Source organism: Melitaea cinxia, chromosome 4, assembly GCF_905220565.1.
Source record: "Melitaea cinxia chromosome 4, ilMelCinx1.1, whole genome shotgun sequence".
Classification (NCBI taxonomy): domain Eukaryota; kingdom Metazoa; phylum Arthropoda; class Insecta; order Lepidoptera; family Nymphalidae; genus Melitaea; species Melitaea cinxia.
In genome coordinates this window covers 5138676-5165061 of record NC_059397.1, presented here as the reverse complement: position 1 = coordinate 5165061, position 26386 = coordinate 5138676, and the positions used below count along the sequence as shown (strand labels likewise).

The 26386-nt window shown below is 33.5% G+C and overlaps 2 protein-coding genes across 2 annotated transcripts in view; both read left to right on the top strand.

Annotated features, from left to right (window-relative positions):
• LOC123670038 (CD151 antigen-like) overlaps window positions 1-25616 on the top strand; it is a 147124-nt gene extending 121508 nt beyond the window's left edge. The window contains exons 3-7 of the mRNA XM_045603531.1: window positions 14152-14392; window positions 19797-19988; window positions 21720-21893; window positions 22814-22963; window positions 24357-25616. Of these exons, the coding sequence (XP_045459487.1) occupies window positions 14252-14392; window positions 19797-19988; window positions 21720-21893; window positions 22814-22963; window positions 24357-24500 (801 nt within the window). The 5' untranslated portion in view covers window positions 14152-14251 and the 3' untranslated portion in view covers window positions 24501-25616. The remainder of the gene's footprint in view (window positions 1-14151; window positions 14393-19796; window positions 19989-21719; window positions 21894-22813; window positions 22964-24356) is intronic.
• LOC123670036 (sorting nexin lst-4) lies at window positions 11156-14001 on the top strand. The gene is made up of 2 exons (XM_045603530.1): window positions 11156-11250; window positions 11892-14001. The coding sequence occupies exon 2, from the start codon at window positions 11907-11909 to the stop codon at window positions 13581-13583; it is 1677 nt and encodes a 558-aa protein (XP_045459486.1). The 5' UTR covers window positions 11156-11250; window positions 11892-11906; the 3' UTR covers window positions 13584-14001.
• Window positions 25617-26386: the final 770 nt, after the last annotated feature.

The window sequence follows — 26386 nt, the reverse complement described above, 5'->3', positions numbered from 1 at the left end:
TTCGTCTGTAACTCTGTAATCGTATTCCACGTCTCGATCTCGGAGCGATGACATGAGAATACTCTAAGCTCGTACTGAAAATATATGTACATAAATGTATATATCCAATCGTTTTACAAACGATATCTGTATAATAGATAGTAAAGTTGCAATTCGAATGCTAGATTCAGTATTTTGAAAACTCAATACAATTGGAACGCGTTAAAACAAACTAACTAATAAAAGTAATTTACTTAGCGGTCCCTATTTTAACCCTTAAATGTATTGTAACATAAGCCAGTATTTTAATCAACATTATACGAGTAGTAAGATAAAGAAAACAGTTTTTTAATATATAGCAAAGTTAGTTTTTCACCTACCTCTCTTTTGTAATAGAAAATAGGTAGAAAATAAGGTTCATTTCTTTATATCCATTATTTCATCTATTTAACTTGTGTTATAAAAATTGACAACAATCAAAAGCAAAATAATAAATTAATATACGACAAACCATACAAGATATGATTATAATACGTTAACGGAAGACTGTTCAATTCCGATCCCAATAATTTAACCGTAATTCAGTTAGATCTATAGCTCGGATTCCTCAGCTTAATTGTCTCAACGCAATTAGATGGAATTAAAGATATCGATTACACATTACATCAAACACTAAACCGTATTTAGTAGGTACATAAAAACTTGTTGAAATTTATGATTGTATCCGAAACAATTGATAGTGCTACAATAGACCATAAATATAATAAAACGAATGTCTTAAAATATTTACGAATCCTAGTTGGTTTTATTCCCCAAGGATTAATGTTGACATTCCATTGTTAATAACTATTCAACTTTGGTTTCGAATTAGCATATTACTGCTATTAATACATATCATTAATTTGCGTCCTTTCAAGGAACTTCGATATTATACGGGATAACTTTATAAATAAAATATTATTAACATGCTACACAATTTACGACTATGGAATGTCCTTCGGATAAACGTCAAGCTCAGTCGATTTAAATTTTTAAACCACGAGTCAAAATACAATATTTATGTAGGTTTGTTTAATTATTTGTCATAATTATGTATGTATTGTATTTTATATAACTATTTTTTCTTATATGAAAGGAGAACTATAATTGTGTAATATGTAGTTTAAATCATTGTTTTCATACTTTATTGTTTATTTTATCAAAATTTTCTCTATTTTTAGAGGTTGTCTGTAACAGAACACTATTAGTGATAAGGCTGTTTTCTTACTATTTTTAAAATATAATATTGTTATGTTAACTAATCCAAGCGTTTTTCTCCTTAAAGGACGTGAGGTCTTGTTGATTTCTTTTTTCTTTCTTCTATACTTTTACGTTCGGTAAGCGTTTTTTACTCTGTATATACTTATTACGCTTACTTAATACAAGTTATACTTATATATATATATATATATATATATATATATATATATATATATATATATAAAACGCCTCAGCCTGTAATATCCCACTACTGGGCATAGGCCTCTTTCCCCATGTACAAGCAGGATCAGAGCTTAATCCACCACGCTGCTCCAATGCGGGTTGGCGGATATATTCCCTACAATGAGTAACGATCGCTATCAGGTGTACATGATAACAACCGGGACCGACGGCTTAACGTGCTCTCCGAGGCACGGTAGGGAGACCCACAAGGACTGCACAAACACCCAGACCACGGCAAACACCTGTATGGCCAATACAAATGTTTGTCATGTGCGGGGATCGAACCCGCAACCGCCAGCGCAACAGATACAATCCATGGCTGTAACCGTTGCGCCAACCTTATTACTTTAATTAAAATTTAATAAAGTCAACGGCCCCCACTAGAATTTACTGCTGTGACGGGGGTCCGGAAACACACCCTAGCACAAAAACCCAGACCGCAGCAAACATCTGTATGACCAATACGTTTGTGTGCGGAGATCGAACCCGCAATCGCCAGCGCAACATAAAAACGAGATATATTCAATATATGTATATAGAAATAGAAATTTAATTACAAATCTACAATTATTTCGGTACATTTACATATAGAATGAAACTTCTTTATGTAGAAAATCGTATCCTATAAACTATTAATTTAACATCAGACCAACCCTCGCCATTATGACGAACGTAGGCTCACCCTTCTGATGTCATATGCTAATTAATTGCAGTCATTACATCACACTTATTTGCTTAAATATATTTTTCCTTGACCTCATAGTTCGGTATTCATTTCATTATACAAAGTAGGTGACAGATACATTATAACTTCATGTTACATGTTATTATTTAATGTGTTTCAAGATGATAATTAATTAAGGCTGAAATTTTGTAACTAATATAATATTTATTATTAGAATGTAGCGTAATAAAAAAACATTTTGAACCTGAAGGCTTACTATTAACTACCTCCTATTAACAATGTGTTTCTTTCAAAAGATGGACTTTTGACGTTAATTTCATTTAATTTGTATCAAAATTCAATCCTTGGCACCTGATTTCACTGATTAATTCATATAACTGACGTATAACGGTATCAAACAGATAAAAGTTTATAATATACTATCTGTACCCTACGCAAGTTGCTACGCTTTTTTTTGTCGTACCAGCTCAGACACCTTTGTAGGCTCATGTACAAAACCTTGCTGAAGATCATGACATGATCAAATGCATAGTTTACGATTCTACAAAGGACATACAGATAAACATTCATTTTTATATATATAGATTTTGCACACGATCAAATTCTACTTTTCTTATCAGATATATCTAATCGCAACCGGTGAGTCCAAAATTTATTGTTTATTGTTAATTGTTATATTCCGCTGATAGAGTCTATCAGCAACTTACGGGGAAGATTAACTTTATTAGCTACCTTTATTAGCTCTTAAATTTTTTATAAATAATGTATAGGAATCGGCCGCTTAAAGCGTCCATAAAAGCATTAATCAAAATTACCGTATGGCGAAGATTGTACCTGTTTATTTCCTGATAACGCCACGCCACGCATTAAGCTGAGATAAAACACGACATCACGTGATGTAAAACCGAAAAAAATATGTACGGACATTCGGAACATTACGGGTTGCTCGTAAAATTACACGCCATTACCTTTGCAGCGTATCCTAGCAAGAAACTCGAATAGCTTAGGATTTCTAACATCATTTCTCTTTCAAGACTGTAATAGTTCTCAATTCTTACTACATTGTTCATTTAAAACGTAGAGCATCTTTTTTAGTATCTTTTCGGATAACGAGAACTTCTATCCATAAATAAACGCTCAAACTTTAGTTCCTAAGCTGAAAATTAAAATACTTTGCCAAAAAAAAAAACTGTAAAAAGTATTTACTCTATTTTTAAACATTCGGGTAGTAAAATACTTTAAATCTATTTAATTTCAAGTTATTTTGCCTAATAAATATTGGATCTTTGCAAATATATTCTAAATCCCCTAAAATAATTTATTACAACGGACATTTCGACGTCCTTTCTGTTGAAATCTTTGGGGGCCTTAACAATTTCTCTTTGCATTCGAGGCGACAATTTGTCTACGTCACTAAAACATAAGAAAGAGGCGTGCCTATGTTTAAGATAAATCAAATTAAATAAGACCAGAGCAGACACTTAAAGACTAAAAAAATTATTTCACCAAAATTAAATAACTGTCTTTTGAGATGAAACGTTTGATTACTATTATTAACCCATACATATGTGACGTATTAGTCGAGTCACGTTAGGGTTTCAATTTGGAATAAAACGAAATAAGAATAAAGTTTATACCTGTCACCTTACTCACCACACAATACTACTTGAAAGCAGGATTATTTAGCTGTAATCTTCTGCAAGGTAGAAGTACTTTCACAGTCGGTCTACTACCTCACCACCAGTCAGTCCCTACCTCAGTTATATATTATGCATACGTATATCGCACGCTCGCCACCCCCTCTCTTCCCGTGGGTGTCGTAACAGGCGACTAAGGGATGACACACTTCCACTACCACCTTCGAACTTAAAAAGCCGAACGATGGCGGGATAACCATCCATGATGGCTTTGAAATACACAGGCCGAAGACGGGCAGCAGCATCTTCGGTGCGACAAAGCCAGCCCTGTGGTCACCAGCCCGCATTCCCAGCGTGGTGACTATGGGTAAAACACATGAGTTCACGTCATTTTTGCCGTGAACTTGAGCAGGTCTATGTCCAGCAGTGGACTGTGATAGGCTAAAATGATGATGATGATGATATGTATATATATAAATATATATTGTTCAACACGTATTGTCGCAGTAATATACTGTACATGATCTAAACAATATACGAACATCAACCAATATAATATTGTAATTTACGTCTAATGAATTAATAAACACACCCACCTAAATTGGCCCTATCATTTTACGATTTAATGATGCGGTTCCAAGAACGTTTTATTGGGAAAAGCTTTACTATTTATAACATTTCAGCTACTACAAACAATTATTAGGTAAAAAAATCTTTTAAAAAAATTGACAATTCATTTTAAATGCTTTTATTTATAGTATACAACTATTAATAGATTAAGTTCAGTATTTTGTCATTCGTGCTGAAAGTCGTCTAGAGATAACCGTGACGACATTTTTGAAAAAGTAGAGCTAGGTCAACATTTGAGTAGTTACGATATAGCTGAAAATCTAAGAATCGATCACAAAACGGTTTTGATCTATTTGAAAAAGGCTGGTTACACAAAATATCTCGATGTATGGGTGTCACATGAAAGAAACCTAATGGATCGTGGACTCATTTGCGATTCTCTCTTAAAACGAAATGATATCGAACCATTTTGGAAGAGATTGATCACTGGTGACGAATCCCAGATTTCCATCATTTCAGTCTCTTCAGGAATGCTTTAAGTGGTATAAAGTTAACATCAAGAGGGGAGTGTCAAAACTGCTTATCGCGGTTTTTTAATGAGATGTCCCAAAATTTTTAAACGTATACGATGGCGGCATGTTGTCTAACAAAATCGTAAATACAAAATATAATTAGTTAAAATAAATTTTTGTAAAATCTTATCTTGAATTTCTATATAAAATACGAAGGGACTTTTTCCCCGACCTAATATTATAATTATTCATTATACATATTACATACTCGCAAACGTTCTGTGACTTCTCACAACTCGCTTTAATTAATCACTTTTGTTTCAAATAATGTTACGAGTAGAGTTGCAAGCGTTCTAATTTAGCTTTCTACATTTCAATATTTCTATCTCTATTTATTATATGTTAAGTTATGTAAAGATATGAGCTGTGCATATATCAGAATGAGAATGTAGATTTTTTATGAAGTTCTTGACCTTTTATAACACTTCAGTTTTTAATTTAAATTTTAGAGTTTTTTTTAGTACTGAATAATTTAAATATATCATGATTATGTATGCAACTATATTGTGCTTAGCTAATGTTAGTAATTGATGAACAGTAAATATTACAATAGAATATTTTATAAATAATTACAAGTGTTAGTGACCATACCAGTTTGATAACTTACACTAAACTAATATTATGTACTGAAATTTGATAAGATTTTGTATATTATACATGTTTAAAAATACTAAACTGACCTCGATTTAGTAACTGTAATTGGGAAACTATATGTTAATTATTGTTATAATGTTTAGCCTTAGATTTTTCCTTAAAGAAATTTATTTTGAACATTGAAGCCGAAACTGGCAGTCGGCCAACTGTAAAGACGAGTTGTAACGACTGCATCTAGCATCTGGCAGCTGCCGGGAAGAAATAGGTACTCATTTCTTGTATATTTTGATATCAAGAGCTTCTCTTTCGTCTTGTATTGATGAGATACGATACAAGTTACGAGAAATTTTCATTCATATTACATGTCTAATAACTGCTATATATACTCAACAATTTGGTCATAATAATAACCTGTCCCGTGATTATGGCATCTCCAACGTTGCCGAAATATCGGGAATTTCAATAAACCATCGCATTAAGTACCGTAAAAGTAAAGGCCCCTATAATTATTTTATAGTGATCGTAAAAGTTTTAATACATATAAATGAACATCAGTTACAACTTTAAATGTGTTCATTACATTAAAGTTTTATAAATTTCATATAGCGGTCGGTAAACACTGATATAAATATATTTAAAATCCTATATTTCCAATTTTCCGATACACAACTGACTACACGAAAACTCGAAAAAACAATATACATATAGGTAGGTCATGCACATTCACACAGACAACACACAAACATAGGCAGACATATATGAATATAAAATAAAATGTAGCTTATCAAAGTGAGTCATGACATCTTTAACGACACAATAGTACTGGCTCACTAACAAGCAAAAAAAAAAGATAGACTTTTATAATAATTATATTTGTTATTGGGGTGGAACGTAGCGGGAAATATCCTGCTCAAAATCTAGCGCAGCCCGACCGGAGAAGTATCAACCTTACAGAAGATCACAGCTAAATGATACTGATTTTAGGTAGTGTTAGGTTCCTGTGGTCAGTAAGGTGCCAGAGCTCCTGGGAAGAGTGGGGGACAAGATCGGCAGCGCGCTTTTGATGCTTCTTGTGGTGCAGGCGTCTATAGGTTACGCTCTCGGTTATCGCTTACTATCAGATGAACCGTACGCTTGTTTGCCGACCATTCTAATATAAAAAAGAATATAATACATGTTTTTCTAAACTGTAATATCTTTTAACATACACACGTACTAGTCTGTTAGTAAGGTAAGCAACTTAATGCTTATGTTATAGGTAACAGCCGACAAATATCCACATACAAATATTTCACCTTAAATCAGGCGGGAATTGAACCCGCAACCCTCTGAACAGAAAGAAAGGTACAAACTGCGCCAACGGGCTTGTCAATGCTTTGTTTTAAAAAATTGTTTTTTTTTTTGTTTCAGTTTCGAATCAGCATAAAATACTGAGGTTTGTATATTTATTATTATTCGTATTATTGTATATTTATTTATAGTATTTAGTATCTCTCGCCCGATCCTTGTTACTCAGTGCTTATGTTAATCCGTGCCCTACCACAAAGTGCCTGATTTGGCTCGAGTTTCATATTATTTTGAAACCCACACAAAATCCTGGGTTTTAATTTTATTACCCTTTAATCAGATATGCTTTTGAATGGCATTTATTTTATATTACGTTCCTGTTAGTCAAAAAAATAATAATATTCGAATAAAAACACTTGTATCAATTATTACTTACAAGTATTGATGAAACAAGGTGTCCTTATGACTAAAACCATCTTATATCAAAACATTCAAATTAGAGCCATTACAGCCAAGTTTAGTAGTTTTAGTGTTAAATTTTAAAAAGTTTAATACTTTATGTTAAGTGGTGAGGACGAGCATATTTGATAATAAGTGTTGTGTCTCCGAAGAACTTGTAAGCCTGCCTGTCTGTTCAGTAGGTAGAGTACATAAAAGTACACAGATTAAAAATAGTTACTTCATTCTTCATTAATCACCTACAATAAATACCTAAATAATTTTAACATAAAGTTATCGCATTCAATCTCTAACATACCACTGCATGGGCATAGGCGTCTTTCTCCATTTAGGAGAAGGATTAGAGCATAATCCACCACGCTTCTAAGTTGCACAGATATCCGATAGATGACGCCGTATTTCTATTTCTAGATTATAAAAGTCACGTCAAGATGAAATGTGAACACGTTTTTGTAAAAAACTTTTTGCAATATTATTTTCATCACAATTGTTTTCCACGTTAAATAAATAATAGTGTGATTGTGTCATTACGGTGATATTTGAAAATTAAAAATTATATTAAATTAATCGAATTAAAATTAATTGAAACAATAAAACTCTAAAATAAAAACATAAATTGACGCTTGTTATTCGTGTCGATACTTTAAATACTGGTATAATATTATACCTATATCTCGCTGCAACTAAAGCACTGTAAGGCGAAATTCTCAGCGTCACTGCTGTTTCGTTGTATCACACGATTTTACTCGTACTTCCCATATCTTTGCATACCGCACGTTTGTATGGTCTTTTAAAGCAAAATGTCCAAAAATTAAAAAACAATCAAATTAAAAAAACAATCAATAAATACCTAATCCTTAATATTTAACGATTATTTAAAAAATATCTTTACGGTTAAAGTTGCATTAACATCGTTAAAAAGTTTTCGGAGAAAGAAACTTTAAAACGAACTCCTCTTCCAGAATTTTTAAGCATTTGAAGAAAACGACTAATGACCATAAACTTTGCACAGTAATATTCTTTAACTTATCTATCCAAGGTTCAGAATGAATTATTTAAAAAGCAATCAAAAACACAAAATATAGGTATACTAGCTGGTACCCGCGACTTCGTCTGCGCGTGATTAGTAAGTACTTCGAATAGCTTATTATCTTCTCAATATCTATCTTTATACCAAAATTCATCAAAATTGGTTCTGCGACATATAAATCAATTTGTTACTACCAAATGTGCAGTAGAAATATATTATCAATTTTTATTGTATGTTCACTGTTTTTGCGATAGTGCCTAATTTATAAATATATGCTGTCGCGGACTTTTTTGTAGGACTAATTAAGATAAACATTTCTTTCTATATATGTATACGTATAAACTTTTTGCAGCGTACGCCAGAATAGTTCGCAGATTGCAGATTTTTTCCGACTTACTTGACATTATCGTTATATTTTGAAAAATTCACACACTATCTTTAAAAATTATAGCCTATGTATTATTCTAATGTATAAACTATATTATTGTAAATTTTCATTAAATTCCATTCGGTAGTTTATGCGTGAAAGAGGAACAAACATCCATACATCATCATACATACAAACTTTAACGTTTATAATATTAGTAGGATATAATTTTAATGAAACAATAAATCCATTATTAGATTTATGGTTCATTAACTTTTTTTCTGTAAATCTAAATTGTTATATTAAAAGAAAAACGTCTAAATATACAATTTTTCAATGTCCCTAAATACCAGCAATATCGTAAAGAATCAATAATTCTTCCATATAAATAACTTTTACTTCCGAATGACTATACCAAATTGAATAAACCTTTTTTTTTTGTTATGGGCAAGACAAGTTTTGTATAAAAGAAAATTTAATATCAATCAATATATTAAAGAAAACAAAAACGATATGGCTGTACAAAGTTCGACGGGTCATCTAGCAAATCATAAACATATAACTATACATACAAGTAATAGGTAGTAGGGGCTTATAAATGCTTATCCCTTACGGGAATTAAACAGTTCGAGGATAAAAGCTCGTACAAGTTTGTCACTTTAGAAATATATGGGGTTTCGGCCTCTGTTCACAAATAGGTCATACAAACTTGACAGGTTTTAAAAAATTAATTCTTTATGAGGGTCAAACGAGGAGACAAAGTTTGTTTGTTATCCCTATTTGGGTAGAAAATCCTACTGGGAAAACGATGCTATTAATTATGCTTTATATGTTGTTATAGCTAAATTAAGCGAACATTAAATTAATACTTCATAAAGCGGGCGACGGAAAATAGCGGGGAGCACTGGTGACGGTGCAAGCGCAGTCGCTGTATAAGCGATTATCATACACGACACTAAGCCATCACTACTACTATTCTTTTACCCACGACGCCAGGTCGTTCATAGTTTTTCTACCTTTCTTATATATTTATTGTAACATACGAAACATTGAAAGTCCACTTATTAACCGAGGTGTCTGGCGCACTTGCTGAGGCCTATATCCAGCAGTGGATTGCAATAGACTGAACTGACTGACTGACTGACTGACACTTATTAACCAGCGTTCGGGTACCGAGGTTTCCCTAACGACCGCAGCACAGGGCATTGGCCCCAACAGTCATAGATATCACAATATGACTATAACATAGATAAATAATTACTCAATTAGTGAACATTTTTGAATATCATATCAAAAATTGACCGGATTCGAACCCGCGTCTCCGACTGACCGTGTCGGCGCTCTAGCCAATTAAGCTATGGAACGATTTATCCGCTAGAGCGAAATTAAAAATCATCATATCAATAAACCGAAAATAAAAATCATCATATCAAGAGTTTCAAATGCCGGACTATCATTAGACTACAGTCAAAGCAAGACACTTATATTTTCGATGTTTTTAGTTAAAAAATATACATCGTTAAATATTTTTCAGTTGTATGTAACCATTCACGCGCATGTCCTATACTCACACTGCCATTTTCATTTTTTTTTTTTTTTTTTAATATATGTTACCTCAGAACTTTTGACTGGGTGGGCCGATTTCGATAATTTTTGTTTTAATCGCAAGGAGGTGCCATGTGGACCTCTTTACGATTAAAACAAAATTATCGAAATCGGTGTGTGTAGGTGGAGGTGTCATGTGGTTCCATTTTAATTAAATTGCGATCTAACAAATACTTTTCGAAGTATATCTAATAATGCTTATTTACTTGTCTCTTTTTGTATTTGATTTTAACAATATATTGTAGGTACATTACTAATCTAATAACTTATCGTCCACCTGTACTAAACGTACAATTGTGTTTGCTAGCAAACAAAAAAAACCGACTTCAATTACATCGACAAGTAAACTTCAATTACAACTTAAGTAGACGAAAAAAAATAACAAACGCATTAGTCGTCACTATGATTTTCGAGAGTTCCCCTCGATTTCTCTGGGATTCCATCATCAGATCCTGGTTTCCTTACATGGTATCACCCTTGGAATATCTCCTTTCCAACAAAAAAATTATCAAAATTGGTTTATCAACGACGAAGTTATTCCCGAACATACATAAATATATATGCGGTCGAATTGAGTAACCTCCTCCTTTTTTGAAGTTGGTTAAAAAACTAAAAATTAATTTCAAACTAATCTGAACTGCGTCAGCAACATCGTCATCGTCAGTAGTCTGTCTTCCTGATAGATGGCGCTTATGGGAATGTTATATTCTTACAGCGCCATCTATCAATATACTATTAAATTTTCAAGAACCATTTTGAAAAGCAAGTGTTTGACATTGATTTTAACTTCTAACTAGTGGATTCTGATTGGTTGTTTAAATTTAATATATTTAACAACCAATAAAAAGTTCGCTTTTTTCGACACTCTGCCACGTAATTGAAAACAATAGTAACAATGAAAACAAATTCTTGTGAATCAATCTGTCATTCAGATGACTGTACGAGTAGTGTATCCGCCTTGAATTAAATTTTTGTGAGCAAAAGTAAGTAACATCTTCATTTTACAAATTATTTTTACTTTGTTTTTAGGAGTTCATATAATCGTGTTATTCATAATTCCTGTCCGAGAGTTTTCTTTATATCTAAACCATACATTGACGTCATTGGTTTCCATCACAAAACAAGAATTTAGTTTCTGCCTTTTATTATAACAAAAATCCTTGCAATGTCTTATTAAACCAAATGTAAGAAAACTTAAACCATAAACTTGAAATGAATAATGTAGGCTCTTCTACTCCAATAAAAAATCTCAACAAAATTTTATGCATTCCTAAGTTGTTTAATTTTTGAATGTTTTCGTGTTTCCTTAAGTAACAAAAACAATAAGCAATGCTATAAGCAATAATTAACAAACCTCACAATAAGAGGCGTAGAATCATTCGTTAATTTATCCAGTGGTTAATTGGTATTGTTACGAAAATGTGTCAGCTCCTTACGCGACGAATATCGTTCTAATTTATTTGTTCTACTTTAGTTTCGAGAGACAAAAACCAAGCGAATATTCCATATCACACCATTACAAATACTCCCTACATTTCTAGATAACACTGATAAGATAAAATTGCTCCATCAATTCTTAAATGCTATGCTTTACAGTGAATAATGTATTTTGATATTGTTTTAGGTTGCAGGGTCTACAATGACGGCCCAGGTGCAAGCCCTGTACGACTTCACCGGAGAACCGGGAACCACAGAAATGTCAATTACCTGTGGTGAAATATTGACTCTTATAAATACAGACATTGGTGAAGGATGGTGGGAGGGAAGAAATTCTAAGGGCCAAACAGGCTTGTTTCCGGCAGCATATGTGAGAAAGCTATCTCCTGAGGAACTAGAACCAGAAAAGGTGGCTCCCGCTGCACCTAGATATGACCAGGCAGCTGACGAGTGGGGTGATCAACAATACAGTGCAGGTGATAATAATTATCAAAGAGCAGCTTCACATGACGACGGCTGGGATGATGATTGGGATGATGACACATACTCTGAAATAGGTCCTGGTGCTCCTCAAAATAAGACTGCAATGAGTCATCAACAACAACTTACTCCATTACCCGGTATGCCAATTAATGACTATAATCATCAAATGGATGACAATGCTTCCTCGTTTGGTTCAACAGTCGGTACAGTTAGAAAGAATAAATTTGCACCATCATCAAAAGTTAGTGGAGAGAGCTACTTACTGGCCACGTTAAATGTTGACGTCCCTGACTCGGATAAAGTTTACATAATTCAAGAAGGTGACTGTTATGTTTGGGCACCGATCACACAGCCATATAGTGTTACAGTTGCATCTCCAAAAAAAGAATCAAAATTCAAAGGCATCAAGAGCTTTATTGCATATCAGTTAACCCCGTCATTTAATAATATACAAGTTTCTAGAAGATATAAGCATTTTGATTGGCTCCATGAAAGATTACAAGAAAAATTTACACTCATACCCATCCCACCTCTACCGGACAAACAAATATCAGGTCGCTACGATGAACAACTAATTGAACGCCGGCGAGTACAATTACAGGAATTTGTCGATTGGATGTGTAAACACCCAGTTTTGTCAAAAAGTGAAGTCTGGCAACATTTCCTCACCTGCACTGATGAAAAACGTTGGAAAGCTGGTAAAAGACAAGCGGAGAGGGATAATTTATTAGGCCTTAACTATTGTATATCCTTAGTTGTACCTGAAAAAGCTTTATTACAATCCCAAGTGGACCACATCACAGAGCAGTGTCACACATTTATAGGTAGTATGGATACATCGGTAAAATCTGTGACTAATATGTGTCTAGCACAAACAAAGAGGTTCCAAGGGCCATACAAGTCAGATTGCCAAAAAATTGGTGAAGCATTTTATAGTTTAGGAAACGCTCTTGGCTTGGATGAAGGGACAGTCATATCTACATCAAAACTTACATCTGCGATAAAGATGACAGGTGGTGCTTATATTGAAATTGGTAGGATGTATGAAGAACAACCAAAATATGACTGGGAACCGCTCGGAGATAAATTTCATCTATATAAAGGTATTGTAGGCTCATTCCCAGATGCCTTAGCAAATCACAAGGCAGCTGTGCAAAAGAAACGTGAATGTGAGAGATTAACATCCGAACACAAAATGGAAGTAGGACAACTAAATGAAGTATTAAGAAGAACCGATGTCATATCTTATGCCCTTCTTGCCGAAATTAATCACTTCAAATCAGAACGAACTGAAGACTTGAAAGCTACAATGCAAAAATTCTTGAGGCAACAAATTAGTTTCTATAAAAAAATTGTTGAAAAATTGGAAATAACTTTGAACCAGTATGATGAATAGTATGCTAATGAAATGACTAATCATGGAATTGATAATTTTTTGTGATGCTTTTGGAAATGGACTATTGCCATTGTTTATTATATCCTATTATAATATTAGTATTGATATTTTATAGGTATATCTAAAACTAAAATCCAAATTAACTTTTATAATGAATTTATAATGTGATGAAAGTGACTGAATGTAATACTATGCTTAATACACAAAACTGTTTAATTTTTATAAACTGTTCTGTATATACTTTGCTACCTATGTTACATTTTTCATAAAATAATATTTTTTACCACTGTAATAATTTTAATTTGGAATTTTTACTAATGATTATTTCATTTATTTTGAGACATGTACGTTTTATTTAGCGTAAGTGTTGTAATATTCCATTTTTAAAGTAAAGTATCTAATAAAATGTAAAATCGTTTTTATTGACTTTTATTTTACTTATTTTGTATTAAAAAAAAATGAGGATTATGTTATGGATACATGTTAATTGTGTAAGTATTAAATTCTTTAAGATAGATTACTCTGTCAGATTATACGAAAATAATAGTACGTTTTTTTACAATTTCAGACTCAGAACAGAAGCAAAGTGTCAAAAAAGTGTCTACATATGCTGAACATTACAACAAATTGTTCAGATCTACAGAGGTCCGCACTAACTGCAGGATATAATGGCAGAAGAAAAAAAGAAGGACTCGAGTGCATTGTTAGCAAAGAAGAAAAAAGTTAAACCTCGTAAATCGAGAGACGCAGACTGTTGTAGCGTCAATTTCTTAAAGTGTGTTCTACATATATTCAACGTTATATTTTTGGTAAGTTATTATTTAGTATTCATTTTTAATAGAACAAAACTATTCATATTTATATGTAATTTTTTTTACTAAAAAATACAATACTATATTTTTTTTATATTATTGCCCTAAAAAGTTATTTAAATTATTTTTATTGTGTTCATTATTTCTAATTTCTAATATATTATAAAGCTGAAGAGGTTGTTTGTTTGTTTGGTTATTTGAACGCGCTAATCTCAGAAACTACTGGTCCGATTTGAAAAATTATTGTTGTGTTAGATAGCCCATTTATCGAGGAAGGTTATAGGCTATTTATCAAAACAGTTAAAGTTTCGCAAAAATCGTGTAAGACAGAATTGATCCTCTTTAAAAGTTCTAAAAAAAATTCCGCGACAGCATATATCTATCTTTTAAGGTTGGCTCACTATAACCTTTTTTATGCTAACCAAGTTTGTTCTAAAATAATACATTATTTGCGAAGATGTTTTTATAAACAAGATATTAATCCTTATCTAAATAATTAAGTTATTCATCACAAGTATTCAATTTAAAACAAAATAGCCTTTTAGATAATTCGATTTCAATTAGTATCTAAAAAATGTATATCTATATTATCGCTTCAGCCTATAATATCCCACTGCTGGGCCTCTTTCCCCAAGTAGGAGAAGCATCAGAGCTCAATCCACCAAGCTACTCTAATGCGAGTTGGCAGATATATTCCCTATTTTGAGTAACGATCTGTTATCATTGGAAACATTAAAATCTTTTTAAAAAAAGATTTATTTACTAACACTAAGTAATTTATGATATAAATTAGGACAACTTAGAGATAAGAAATTCGGCAAGTGTTATTGGTTCCGCGATCAGATCCGAACTGAGCTCGAACCTTACTATAGAATGAATGTCCGAAATTAAGGCTGCTGATGATGCACTTAGTCATTATTATTCCCTACAGTACAGGGATGTAACAGATCCTTATCAGGTGTACATGTGTGTGTGACAACAACCGGTATGGATGGCTCAACGTGCTATCCGAGGCACGGTGGGGAGACCCACAAAGACTGTACAAACGTCCAGACCACGGCAAACATTTGTATGGCCAATACAAATGTTTGTAATGTGCAGGGATCAAACCCGTAACTCCCAGCACGACAGCCACAAATCAGTTCTGTGGCTGTTGCGCCAACGCGGCCTTATATAATAATAATAATAATAATATCTATAAATATATAATATAATAATAATAATATATCTTGTATATCATATATTTTTTAATTATAATAAGTTAGGAGTTATCATAATTATCACAAATTTAAAAATATATGAATATGTAATCAACTTTTATTACTATTGTATTAGAAGAAAAGGTTGCACTGTTACTTTTCGTATAACCTATAGGATGTAGTTGCTATTGTAGGATTTAATAATTCAACAATCCGTTGAGAAAAGAAGGATAGCTATTTATTATTTAATGTTTACGAACACTCAATTATGGAGAAATTTTGCTTGTACGTATCACTTCTAATCTACGTCGATTGATAAGATAAAAAATGTCTATAATACGATTTAGTTTTAAATGGTGTCTGCGCGACGTCGGTGTATCTCAATATGGAATAATGAAATTCATAAATTAAAGAAAGTTAAATATATTATAATCAAGTATAATGTTGATAATAAGATAACATTGTTTTTGAGCCATAGATTACTCACTGGCTGATACAGTGGTGTTTCGCGCTATAAATAATATTTTTCAACGAACTTCGATATCTAATTTATTATATGAAACTATTTTTACAAGCGTATTCTAAAACTATAATGTGATTGTTATGGGCTCGATTTACCGCATTTAGACTCAATGCTGATTCATTATGCGTGATCTATAACTATAATAGAAAGATAATTAAATTGGGCTTACCACAAATTGCAGACATTAATAAATTCGAAAAGAAAAAGAAAAATGTATATTAAGTTAAATTAAAAAAAAAATAACGCAAAAGAAACCAAAACCATAAAAGATCACACAAACTTGTGAAAATAATAAACAGCTCATACGCTATTTGTAGTAGGTATTTTTTATAATCTATGTACTTATAGACATACTACTGCAAACTCACTAGAATCCATCTTGTTTTCCGATAGTTTAATTAATATGTCATAACTCTTGGATTTTAAATTTTCAACATTATTCACAGAGCTTATCCTTAGCCTATCAGTGGAACATTGGTTAAATCGAGTCTAAGGGCTTCGTTCACCTTTATAAAATTTGTCCTACATACTACGCTTCAGCCTGTAATATCCCACTTCTGGGCATGTGCCTCGTATATATTTCCTACTATGAGTAACGATCGCTATCAGGTGTACATGATAACAAACGGGACCGACGGCTTAACGTGCTCTCCGAGGCACGATGGGGAGACCCACAAGCACTACACAAACACCCAGACCACGGAAAATACCTGTATGGCCAATACCAATGCTTGTAATGTGCGGGGATCCAACCCGCAATCGCCAGCGCAACAGGCACAATCCATGACTGTGACCGTTGCGCCAACGCGGCGACATAGACTAGTATTCAATGGTAAACTTTCATCTATTGGATACCGTTATACATATTATATCAAATAGCTTTAACGGCAACCGGTGAAACAGGCCCTAAAAAATGTATACTATAAGTCATATTTTTAAACTCATTATTTTTATCAGATAAAAATATACATAATTTAAAATAAAACTTATTAAGTAGGTCCCACATTTAAATGTTAATTATAATAATTAATCACTTTAATACCATTGTTTTGATGATTAATTATTTACCTAAGTTTTATGATTTCATCGAAAATAAAATTATCTTGTATCTTTTTTAATTCGCTTTCACACAAACCTTAATAAAAGGTCGGGGAGAAAGTTTTTTCAGAAATTCAATGTAAGATTTTACAAAATTTATTTACATTAGTTATAATTTGTATGTTCGATTTTTTTTCGATAACTTGGCAACATGGCATAGTGACAGGATTCCGTTGGTGTCGAAATTTTGGTACTTCTTGTGAAAAACCGCGACAAGCTGTTTAGACAGTCCTCTTGATGTTAACTTTACGCTACCTAAGAATTTTGAAGAAACCGAAATAGATAGAATTCAGAGAGCGCAAGATCGGGGCTATATAGTAGATGCATTAAGACTTTTCAGTCAAACTCCGAATTTTTATTGAGTGGCTAAAGATGTGCGGTCGGGCGTTGTCGTGATTAAAGACAACACCTTTTCTGTTGATAAATTCTGACTTAAGTCTCATCAGCTCTTGACACTAGAAATCTGAATCGGTGGTAAAAGCTCACAATGAATGATGACCTTCCATTCCCACCATACACATAATATCATTTTTTGTTGGACCCATTTTTGGCGGACAGAAAACTAAATGAAAAGTGGCGGAAAACTGTTTTTAAATTTTATTTTTAAAATGTCAATACTCATGATATTAAAACCAGCCAGTTACAAAAAAATACAACAAAATAATTTTATTACAACTTTTTAGTAGAAAATGGGAAAATAAATTTTCGCCGACCGATTATTTAAACCTTTGGTTCTAAGTGTCGCACTAATTAACACCACTTCAAAGACAGTTAGTCTCGTTATCATATTAATATTAATTTTGTATTGAGTTATTTTCATTAGAGTATATATTATCAATTGTTTAATATCACTATTATTAGGTGATATTATTGTTAAATTTCTAATAAGTAATAAACCGGCCGTAGTTAATAACAGGCTGTGTTAGAGTTTAGTAAGGCTATAAACCTTAACTCTAACATCCCAACGTCAATCCCAGTACTATTCTAAATACAGATGTTTGTAAGGATAGATGGGTGTTTGTTACTACTGGACTGATTGTAATGAAACTTGGTGTGTCGATAGCTGAAGGTCACAAAGGCTACTTATTGACTTATGAGTTTTTTTTATATAAGTAGGTTGGCGTACAAACAAGCGTATGCCTAATTTTAAGTAATTACCGTAACTTATAGACGCCTGCAACACCAGAAGTATCGTAAGTGCGTTGTTGAACTTATCCTCAATCCCTACAGGAGCTCTGGTCACCTTACTCAGCACAAAAACACAACACTGCTTGAAAGCTGCTATTTAGCTGTAATTTTCTGTAGGGTAAGGAGATACTTCTGCAGTCGGGCTGCTCCAGATTTTGCAGGATATTTTCCTCAAGATCGAAAATTATGTAGATGAAACAACGAGGTGCAACTAGTCTTAATATATATAAATCTCGTGTCACAATGTTTGTCCTCAATGGACTCCTAAACCACTTAACCGATTATAATAAAATTCGCACACCATGTGCACTTCGATCCAACTTAAAAGATAGGCTATATTTTATTTTGATATATTATGTTATTATTATATTTCAGGAAAAAATAAGGTGATACGAAGTTCGCCAGGTCAGCTAGTACTATATAAATAGTAGCCATTCTCCGCGGTTTTGAACATTTTAATTTGAGGAAAAAATTAACTGTTATAAAAACTTTTTAAACCATTACTGTGCAAGTTGGCGACTTACACACGTGCGTGGCGCGGCGCGGCGCGTAGTTTCATTTGATACATTATCTCCTAAGTGATTTCTAAATTAAATGCTATGAAAGACAAAGTTAGTGTTATTTTTAATTCGTAAGGATTCATATGCCTGGCTAATACAAATATAATAAAATCACTTTTTCATTTTTTTGTACCATTAGTTCGTTGCAAAGTTATTTTAAAACTATGATATCTTCTAAGATATTCATTGAAATCGAATGGTGTCAAGAATAGTGTTTTTCAAATAGAAATACTTGTGATGAATAACGTATTTATTTGGATAAGGATTTATATCATGTCTATAAAACTACCTTCTCAAATAATGCATTATTTTGGAACAAACTTGTGTACGATAAAAAAGGTTTCGGTCTCGGACTTTTTTTAGAACTTTTAATGGCGATCAATTCCATCATACATTATTTGGATAGTTTAACCGTTTAAACAGCGCACGCAACAGAAGCTCTCAAAAAAGATTATTTTTTCCTGTTTTCGTAACATTTCTTATGAAGGCTCAGCTCCTATTGATCGTAGCGTGATGTTAATATAGCCTTCCTCGATAAATGTCTCCTTCACTCTCTCGATATGTAGTTTAGAGATACATATAATACCCTATAGTTTATATCTATCTTTAAATGCATCTATCTCTAAATCACTCGATAAAGTAGTGAGTAAGGTGGCCAGAGCTCCTGGGGAGGGTCGGGAGGGGAATAGTATATGTAACACGCTTCCAATGCTTTTTGTATTATAATTATAATGCTTTTTGTAAAATTGTAACAATTTATCATCAGGTGGACCATTGTTTACCATCTAATCATGTTAAAGTAATAACCGCTGATATATTCCGTGTGTATTCAGTTTGCAGGGGCCGGTGTACTCCTAGTTGGCGCTTGGACGGTTGCATCTCGGCACAGATTCGTGTCACTGCTGCCGACGCCCACGTACCCAGCGATAGCGTACTTGCTTATAATCGCCGGTGCTTTAGGAGTTCCGCTATGCGCACTCGGCTGCTGCGGTCTCAAGACTGAAAACAGAACCAGTTTGTTGTGTGTGAGTTACACGTCTGTTTCTTGATCAATTTTATTACATACCTTCCGTTATTAGTTATACTTAAATATTTACATATCTTTTCAGAAAAATATTTTAGTAGATTGGTATAATTTTCAGCCGGTAAGTACTCTTAGATGAAGGTCGATCGTACTTGGGATCGTGTACGATAATATCTTGTCATATTTTATCTTAAACAACGGATTAATAAGATTAGTAAGAAATATTGTTATGGTACGCAAATATGTATATAACATTTCTATTCGCTCGTTGGTACAGTGCAGTGACCCTGTTTTTGCTTCGGGAGTTGTGGGTTTAATTCCCGCCTCGAGTCTGGGTTTAATATAGGTATTTATTTATAAAAGTAATATTTATCGAAAACTAAACATATATCAGCGGACTAGTCTTCAGTATTTGTCTAGGGAATTTTACTAGAAAATCTTTAACACCAAAATGTACTTGAACAGGCATTACTTAATAATGAAATGGCATATACGATAAGGAGTTATTTTTTTCTTGACTCTCCCTTCACTATAATTGTCTAAAATAAAAATCTTAAACAAAGCCAAAAAATATATTTAGAGATAAAAATTGACCAATTTGTTGAAAAATGTATAATTTATGTGTCATCACTATAGCCTATCGCAGTCCACTACTGGACATAGGCCTCCACAAGTTCGCACCAAAAATGGCGTGAACTCATGTTTGTTGCCCATAGTCACCACGCTGGGCACGCGAGTCGATGACCGCAGGGCTGGCTTTGTCTGGTAATTTATGTGTAATCACCATCATCTGTTATCCACCCCACGCCATTGAGCTCGGTATCGGTTCTCAGTTTTGAGGCATTTACAAAAATCCTTTCTCAATGTCATTAAAACATATATTGGTATATTTCTTAACGCCAATTCGTTTACACAGTAGCATTATATAGAATTCAAATCTTGAACCTGAAGATATCTTTAAACTGTGTCGATGTAATGAAACTCGAATTTGTCAAAATTGATTGTTTTTTGAACGCGCTTTTTCGTCCAGTATGAAAAAAACTCAGAGTTGAATGTTTCACGAGGTTAGAAGATCATAATAAGGTCGGAGAAAAAGTCTTCGTATTTTCTAGTTAAAAGTTTGCAATAGAGTCTTTTTGGTTGTATTGTTTGTAACTAATGATACCATTGAAAGGTGACATTTAAAAAATTTAATTAAAAAGTAAAAACAGTTTTCCGCCACTTATCACTTGCTTTTCTGATTAATGGTGGTATTGGAATGGCGTGATTCATTCTGAGATTTTTACTATCTACAGTTAATGAGACTGAAGCAAAAAATTGAGAATAAGTGGCCAGAATTGACCAAAACAAAAGGTGTAGTCTTTCATCACGACAACGTCCGACCACATAGGTTATTAGCCACTCGACAAACATTGAGAGTCGCGGTTTTTTAATGAAAAGTCCCAAAATTTCTGCAGCAACGAAATCCGATACTTGCTCCCATGGCATAGGCAGTGTCTGGCAAGTTATCGAAAAAAACCGTACATACATCTTATAACAAATGTAAATAAAATTGTATAATTTTACCTTGGTTTTCTATATAAAATACGAAGAAACTTTTTCCCGATCTAATAGTTATTGAGGCTTTATCACATTCTTAGCGGATCAAAGCGTATTCGCTTTTTTTTCCTCCTTTCGCTTTTTTCTGTCCTTTTTTTCTTGGTTCAATTGTTTTTATGATAATACATTCCAGTATACGTATTTCCTGTTGATCACGTTCATACTGGAGGCGGGGGCGGGCGGGCTCGCCTACTACTACGAGGTGGCCGTGGAAGACGAGCTCCGAACTGAGCTCAACACCACCTTCATCACCAACTACGCGCTGGACACCGTCGTCACCAACGCCGTGGACACCATGCAGACTGAGGTAATGGACTTTTTAAACTTTCATACATTATAAGGAATAGAAGTTTTATTAAATCGTATATGACCATAATCTATACAAATATTTTTAATGAATTACTAGAATTACAAAACAATGTAACATCATCGCCTCGGATCTGAACAAGCTCCCAGTATGAAGTGAGGTTGGAACAATTAATTTTCAAGAGGATACGGTAATGAATTTCGAAATTTTTTAACGTTAGGATGTGCTTCTACGCAACTCGCTGACAAGGCCTCCAGAAGTGTGGGTCTTCCAGCACGGACAAGACGAGCCAGAATATCCTCTAAAACCCATCGGTACTCTCATCGTTATAGCGGTGTACCACAATAACATTTTCTCATGCCACTAAGCCCGCCGCTGGGAACTCCCAGATTCTGCGTCCACCAATCGATCAAAAAAAACCTTATACATTACTTACCGTAAAACGTACCTCTTTCGGAAATTTAGAATAGGTCAATATTATCAATATTTGTTGTTTGATTAAATAAATAAACGCCTCACATTCAACGACCCCCATTAGGATTTACTTCTTTATCGGGAGTCCAGAAGCACATACAATATACTCAAGCACAAACGCTCAGACCACGGCAAACGTCTGTATGTCCAATACAAATGTATGTCATAGGCGGGGAACGACTGCTATTAGGTCTATAATCACAACCATTACCTGGAACTTTACCTGCTCTACGAGGCCCGACTAAGACCCGCAAAGATACCCAGACCAGAAACATTATAAATATCTATCTGCCCCGAGCGGAAATCGAACCCGCAACTGCTGTTATTTTAGGTACGCTTAAAGCACCACTTCACCGGGGCAGTTGTCAGATATTGGGTAGGAACACAAGACATTCGAAGAGCCGCGTAGGCCGAGGCAGCGTAGTGAAGCGTCCGCAACTTTGCAGTTCAAGTGCTGCGGCGCGCGGCGCTACTCGGACTGGCGGCGCAGCGCGTGGCACGAGCACGACCCGCGCCTGCTCGTGCCCGACTCCTGCTGCCGCTCCGTGCGCCCGCGCTGCGGCGCGCGCGACCACCCCTCCAACATCTACTACGACGTGAGCGCGCCCGCCCTCGCTCTACTCTAAAGTCTGTTCAACGAGAAGAGATACCAAATGTAAACAAAGCCCATCATTTTTTCGTAGCGACGACGGAACAAACAAAATATAGTCTATCTCTTTCTATCTTGTTTGTTTGCTATCTAATGCACGTCTCTCTCCAAGGTCGAACGATATTTTAACTGGCCTTGAAAACAATCGGACCGCGGACGGCCCTTTGATTTTGTATTATTTATTTTTATTTCATTCCGTGTCCTGAAGCGCTCGGGGTGATTTTTATATTTCGATAATTATTATTTAAGAAGTATCAAATCTTATATACATAATTATATTTAATTAATTATATTTAATTCAGTAATTATCAGAATATAAATATATTACAAATTTTAAAAAATTTTGTAAGTAAAAAAAAGGTTACAAAACCCTGCATAGTTGAATGACCTCACATTTGGTTTGTTTACATTTGGTATCTCGGCTCGTTGAAGACATACTGCTTCAGCCTCTAACATCCCACTGCGGGCCGTAGCCTCTTTCTCCATGTAGGAGAAGGATTAGAGCCTTATCCACCACGCTGCTCAAATGCGGTTTGGCGGATATATTACCTACTATGAGTTACGGTCGCTATCAGGTATTTATTATATGATAACAATCGAGACCGACGGCTGAACGTGCTCTCCGAGGTACAGTGGGGAGACCCACAGGGACTAACAACCAGACCGAACATAAATGCTTGTGAAAACACATTTATCCACTCCGAGTGGGAATCGAATCCGCAACCATCGGTGTTTAGGCGCCGCCGACACGGCACACGCACCATTACACCAGAGCGGTCGTCTAGATATACCTACTCTTGACATCTATTTTCTTTGTAATCATGTTTTCGTTCATCTACTGAACTTTTTCGTCTCTTGTTCCTTAAAAATAATCTATTCTCCAACTCCTTTCATACGCTGTTTTTGTCGTGGAAACTTTCCGATGCTCACAATACGGTATAAAGTTTTAGTTCTGATGATGGATTAGGCTATATGTTGGTAAGCTTTACTGATAATGTAATTCTTTCCCTTCTCAATAATGGTGCGCCATTTCGAAGATTTATCTTGATCGAAATATCAAATATGCTGTTCACCCATCTTAACCTATATTAAAGTCCTGTGATGTAATTGTGATAATAACTTTTTCTTCATAGTCATAGGGAATGAAGAAAAGATGTATTTATTTATCTTTGTTTTTGTTTATTTTCAACTTAAACTTGAACTTTCGTCGCGATTAGTAATAACAATATTCAAATTATAGCAAAATTAAAAATTATTCTAGCATGTTACATCAGTTTAAAATTTTAGATAATTCAAAAGTCACCTCACCTCAAACTAATATTTCCATTTCTAATTTCCAGGGTTGTATGCATCAATTCACCAATCACATACGAGACAATCTAATTATACTAGCGGCCGTCGGCGTCGGGATGTCCGTTATACCTATATTCGGGTTTTTCTTCTCGTGCGTGCTCTACGTAAAGATAAAACACGTTATCGACTGACCCAGGCCTAAACCTGCGCCTCCTAATAAGTGCAAGGTTTTTGACAAATCGGCCTCCGCTGGTGATTTAACAAAGACACCAATAGTGAGGCATCCACAAAGACCGCCAAAGATTGTTAAAAGAACTCAAGTGAAGAGAAGCGTTAAACGTGCCCCTTGTCCCCTACACTCCAATCCTAACAAGGAAGAGAAAATTCCCATATCCACTATCAGCGATAATGTCAGTATGTAAATTAAATATCTGTTTGACGAAGTGTTTTAAAACATATAATTAGTGAAGGTTTTATCTTGTTAAATATAAATGTATGCAGTACCAAGGTTTACATAAAATTAGTATGACAAATCAACAAAAAAAAATTAGCACCATGTTCAATAATTTTGGTGTCTAAATAGGGTTTCGTTAAAAAATTTTTTTTTTTTAATTCCTAACTTCAACCTTTTGACGTTTCTTTTTACACCTTTTTCATTTCTCGTTGAAGCATACCTGCAGCAAACATTTTCATTTTTTTTTTTTTCGACAATGCATAAATGTGATCATATCGTTAATCATGGATGTTTAATATTTAAGGCCGGGATACTTATAGAAATTGCATGTTAATAATAAGATAATTCAACGCATATTGCCGATTTATAAATAAAAGTAATTTATCGAAACCAAAATATTCTAAAGAATCTCCAAAATGTACATAAAACTGTTTGTGTGTTCATCAGTGTTACACTGTGTTAGAATTAATAAAATGTTCGTAGCTAGCTCGTAGTCTTAGACAACACGACCGAATTTATATTGTGTATTGTGTTAAGCGTGCAATTTTAATGTTATTTTAAAACCGTGATATAAATGAACAAATAAAATAACTAATTTTCAAGTATAAAGTTCTAAAATCTAAAAATAATTCCCAATCTCATACAAAGCAGGTATCACGCACGAGCGTGGTAAAAACGTGTCATTCAATATTTTAAGTAAATTAACATAACGTTAAAGCATAATCATATTTTAATAAATCATTTATATCACGTAATTTAAAATTGTAAAGGTGCTATACTTGTTATCGAGATTTAAGCCATTACGTATGTATAAAAAGTTGCGTGACATCGAAATATATATAAAATCAATTTACATATTGTTTATTATTTGTAAAATAAAAGATTTAAGGTTAAAAAATGTATATATATACTATAATTCGCTTTCATAACAGGTCTCCTTTACGTCCTAAATAATATATAATTATGTACTCGTATATAAAAATTGAATTTGTATCAATAACCTCTTATTTTTCAAAATTCTTATAAATTAGTTTTAACTCCCAACACTACAGGAAAATAAATTCAACATCGTAGTGATAAAATACACAATTTTCCTTATTTGAGTCGTACAAAATAACGAATGTGTAATATTTAAATTAATAACTACGATAATATTTTACTATTTCATGTTCCTGTTATAAATTTCACTATAAAGAGATGGACAGGTATTTTTATTAATCATAAATTATGTACTTCATTAAGGAAAAAATATTTTAATATTATTAATTTACCTATTAATTTAGCGGTTATTAAACCCACAACTTCGAATAAATTTTGTAGTACTTATAATATATATGTTACCTCTACATTTTATGATTTTATTTTTTCATATCGTGACATTAAAATTAACAATAAAACATTTAAGCATTCTCCAGATTATTATCTATTTACTTTCTTTATAATTCTAGTCAGCATTTGAAAAATACCGTTTTTTAATACCACACGTGCAAAAAATATTAATAATAACAACGGTTATTACAAGCTTATGACTACAAATAGAACCGACTTATAACTAAAAACGTTTTTTGTTCGCGTGTTCCAAAATATGACCACAATTTGAAATATTTATTGTGAAGATTACCA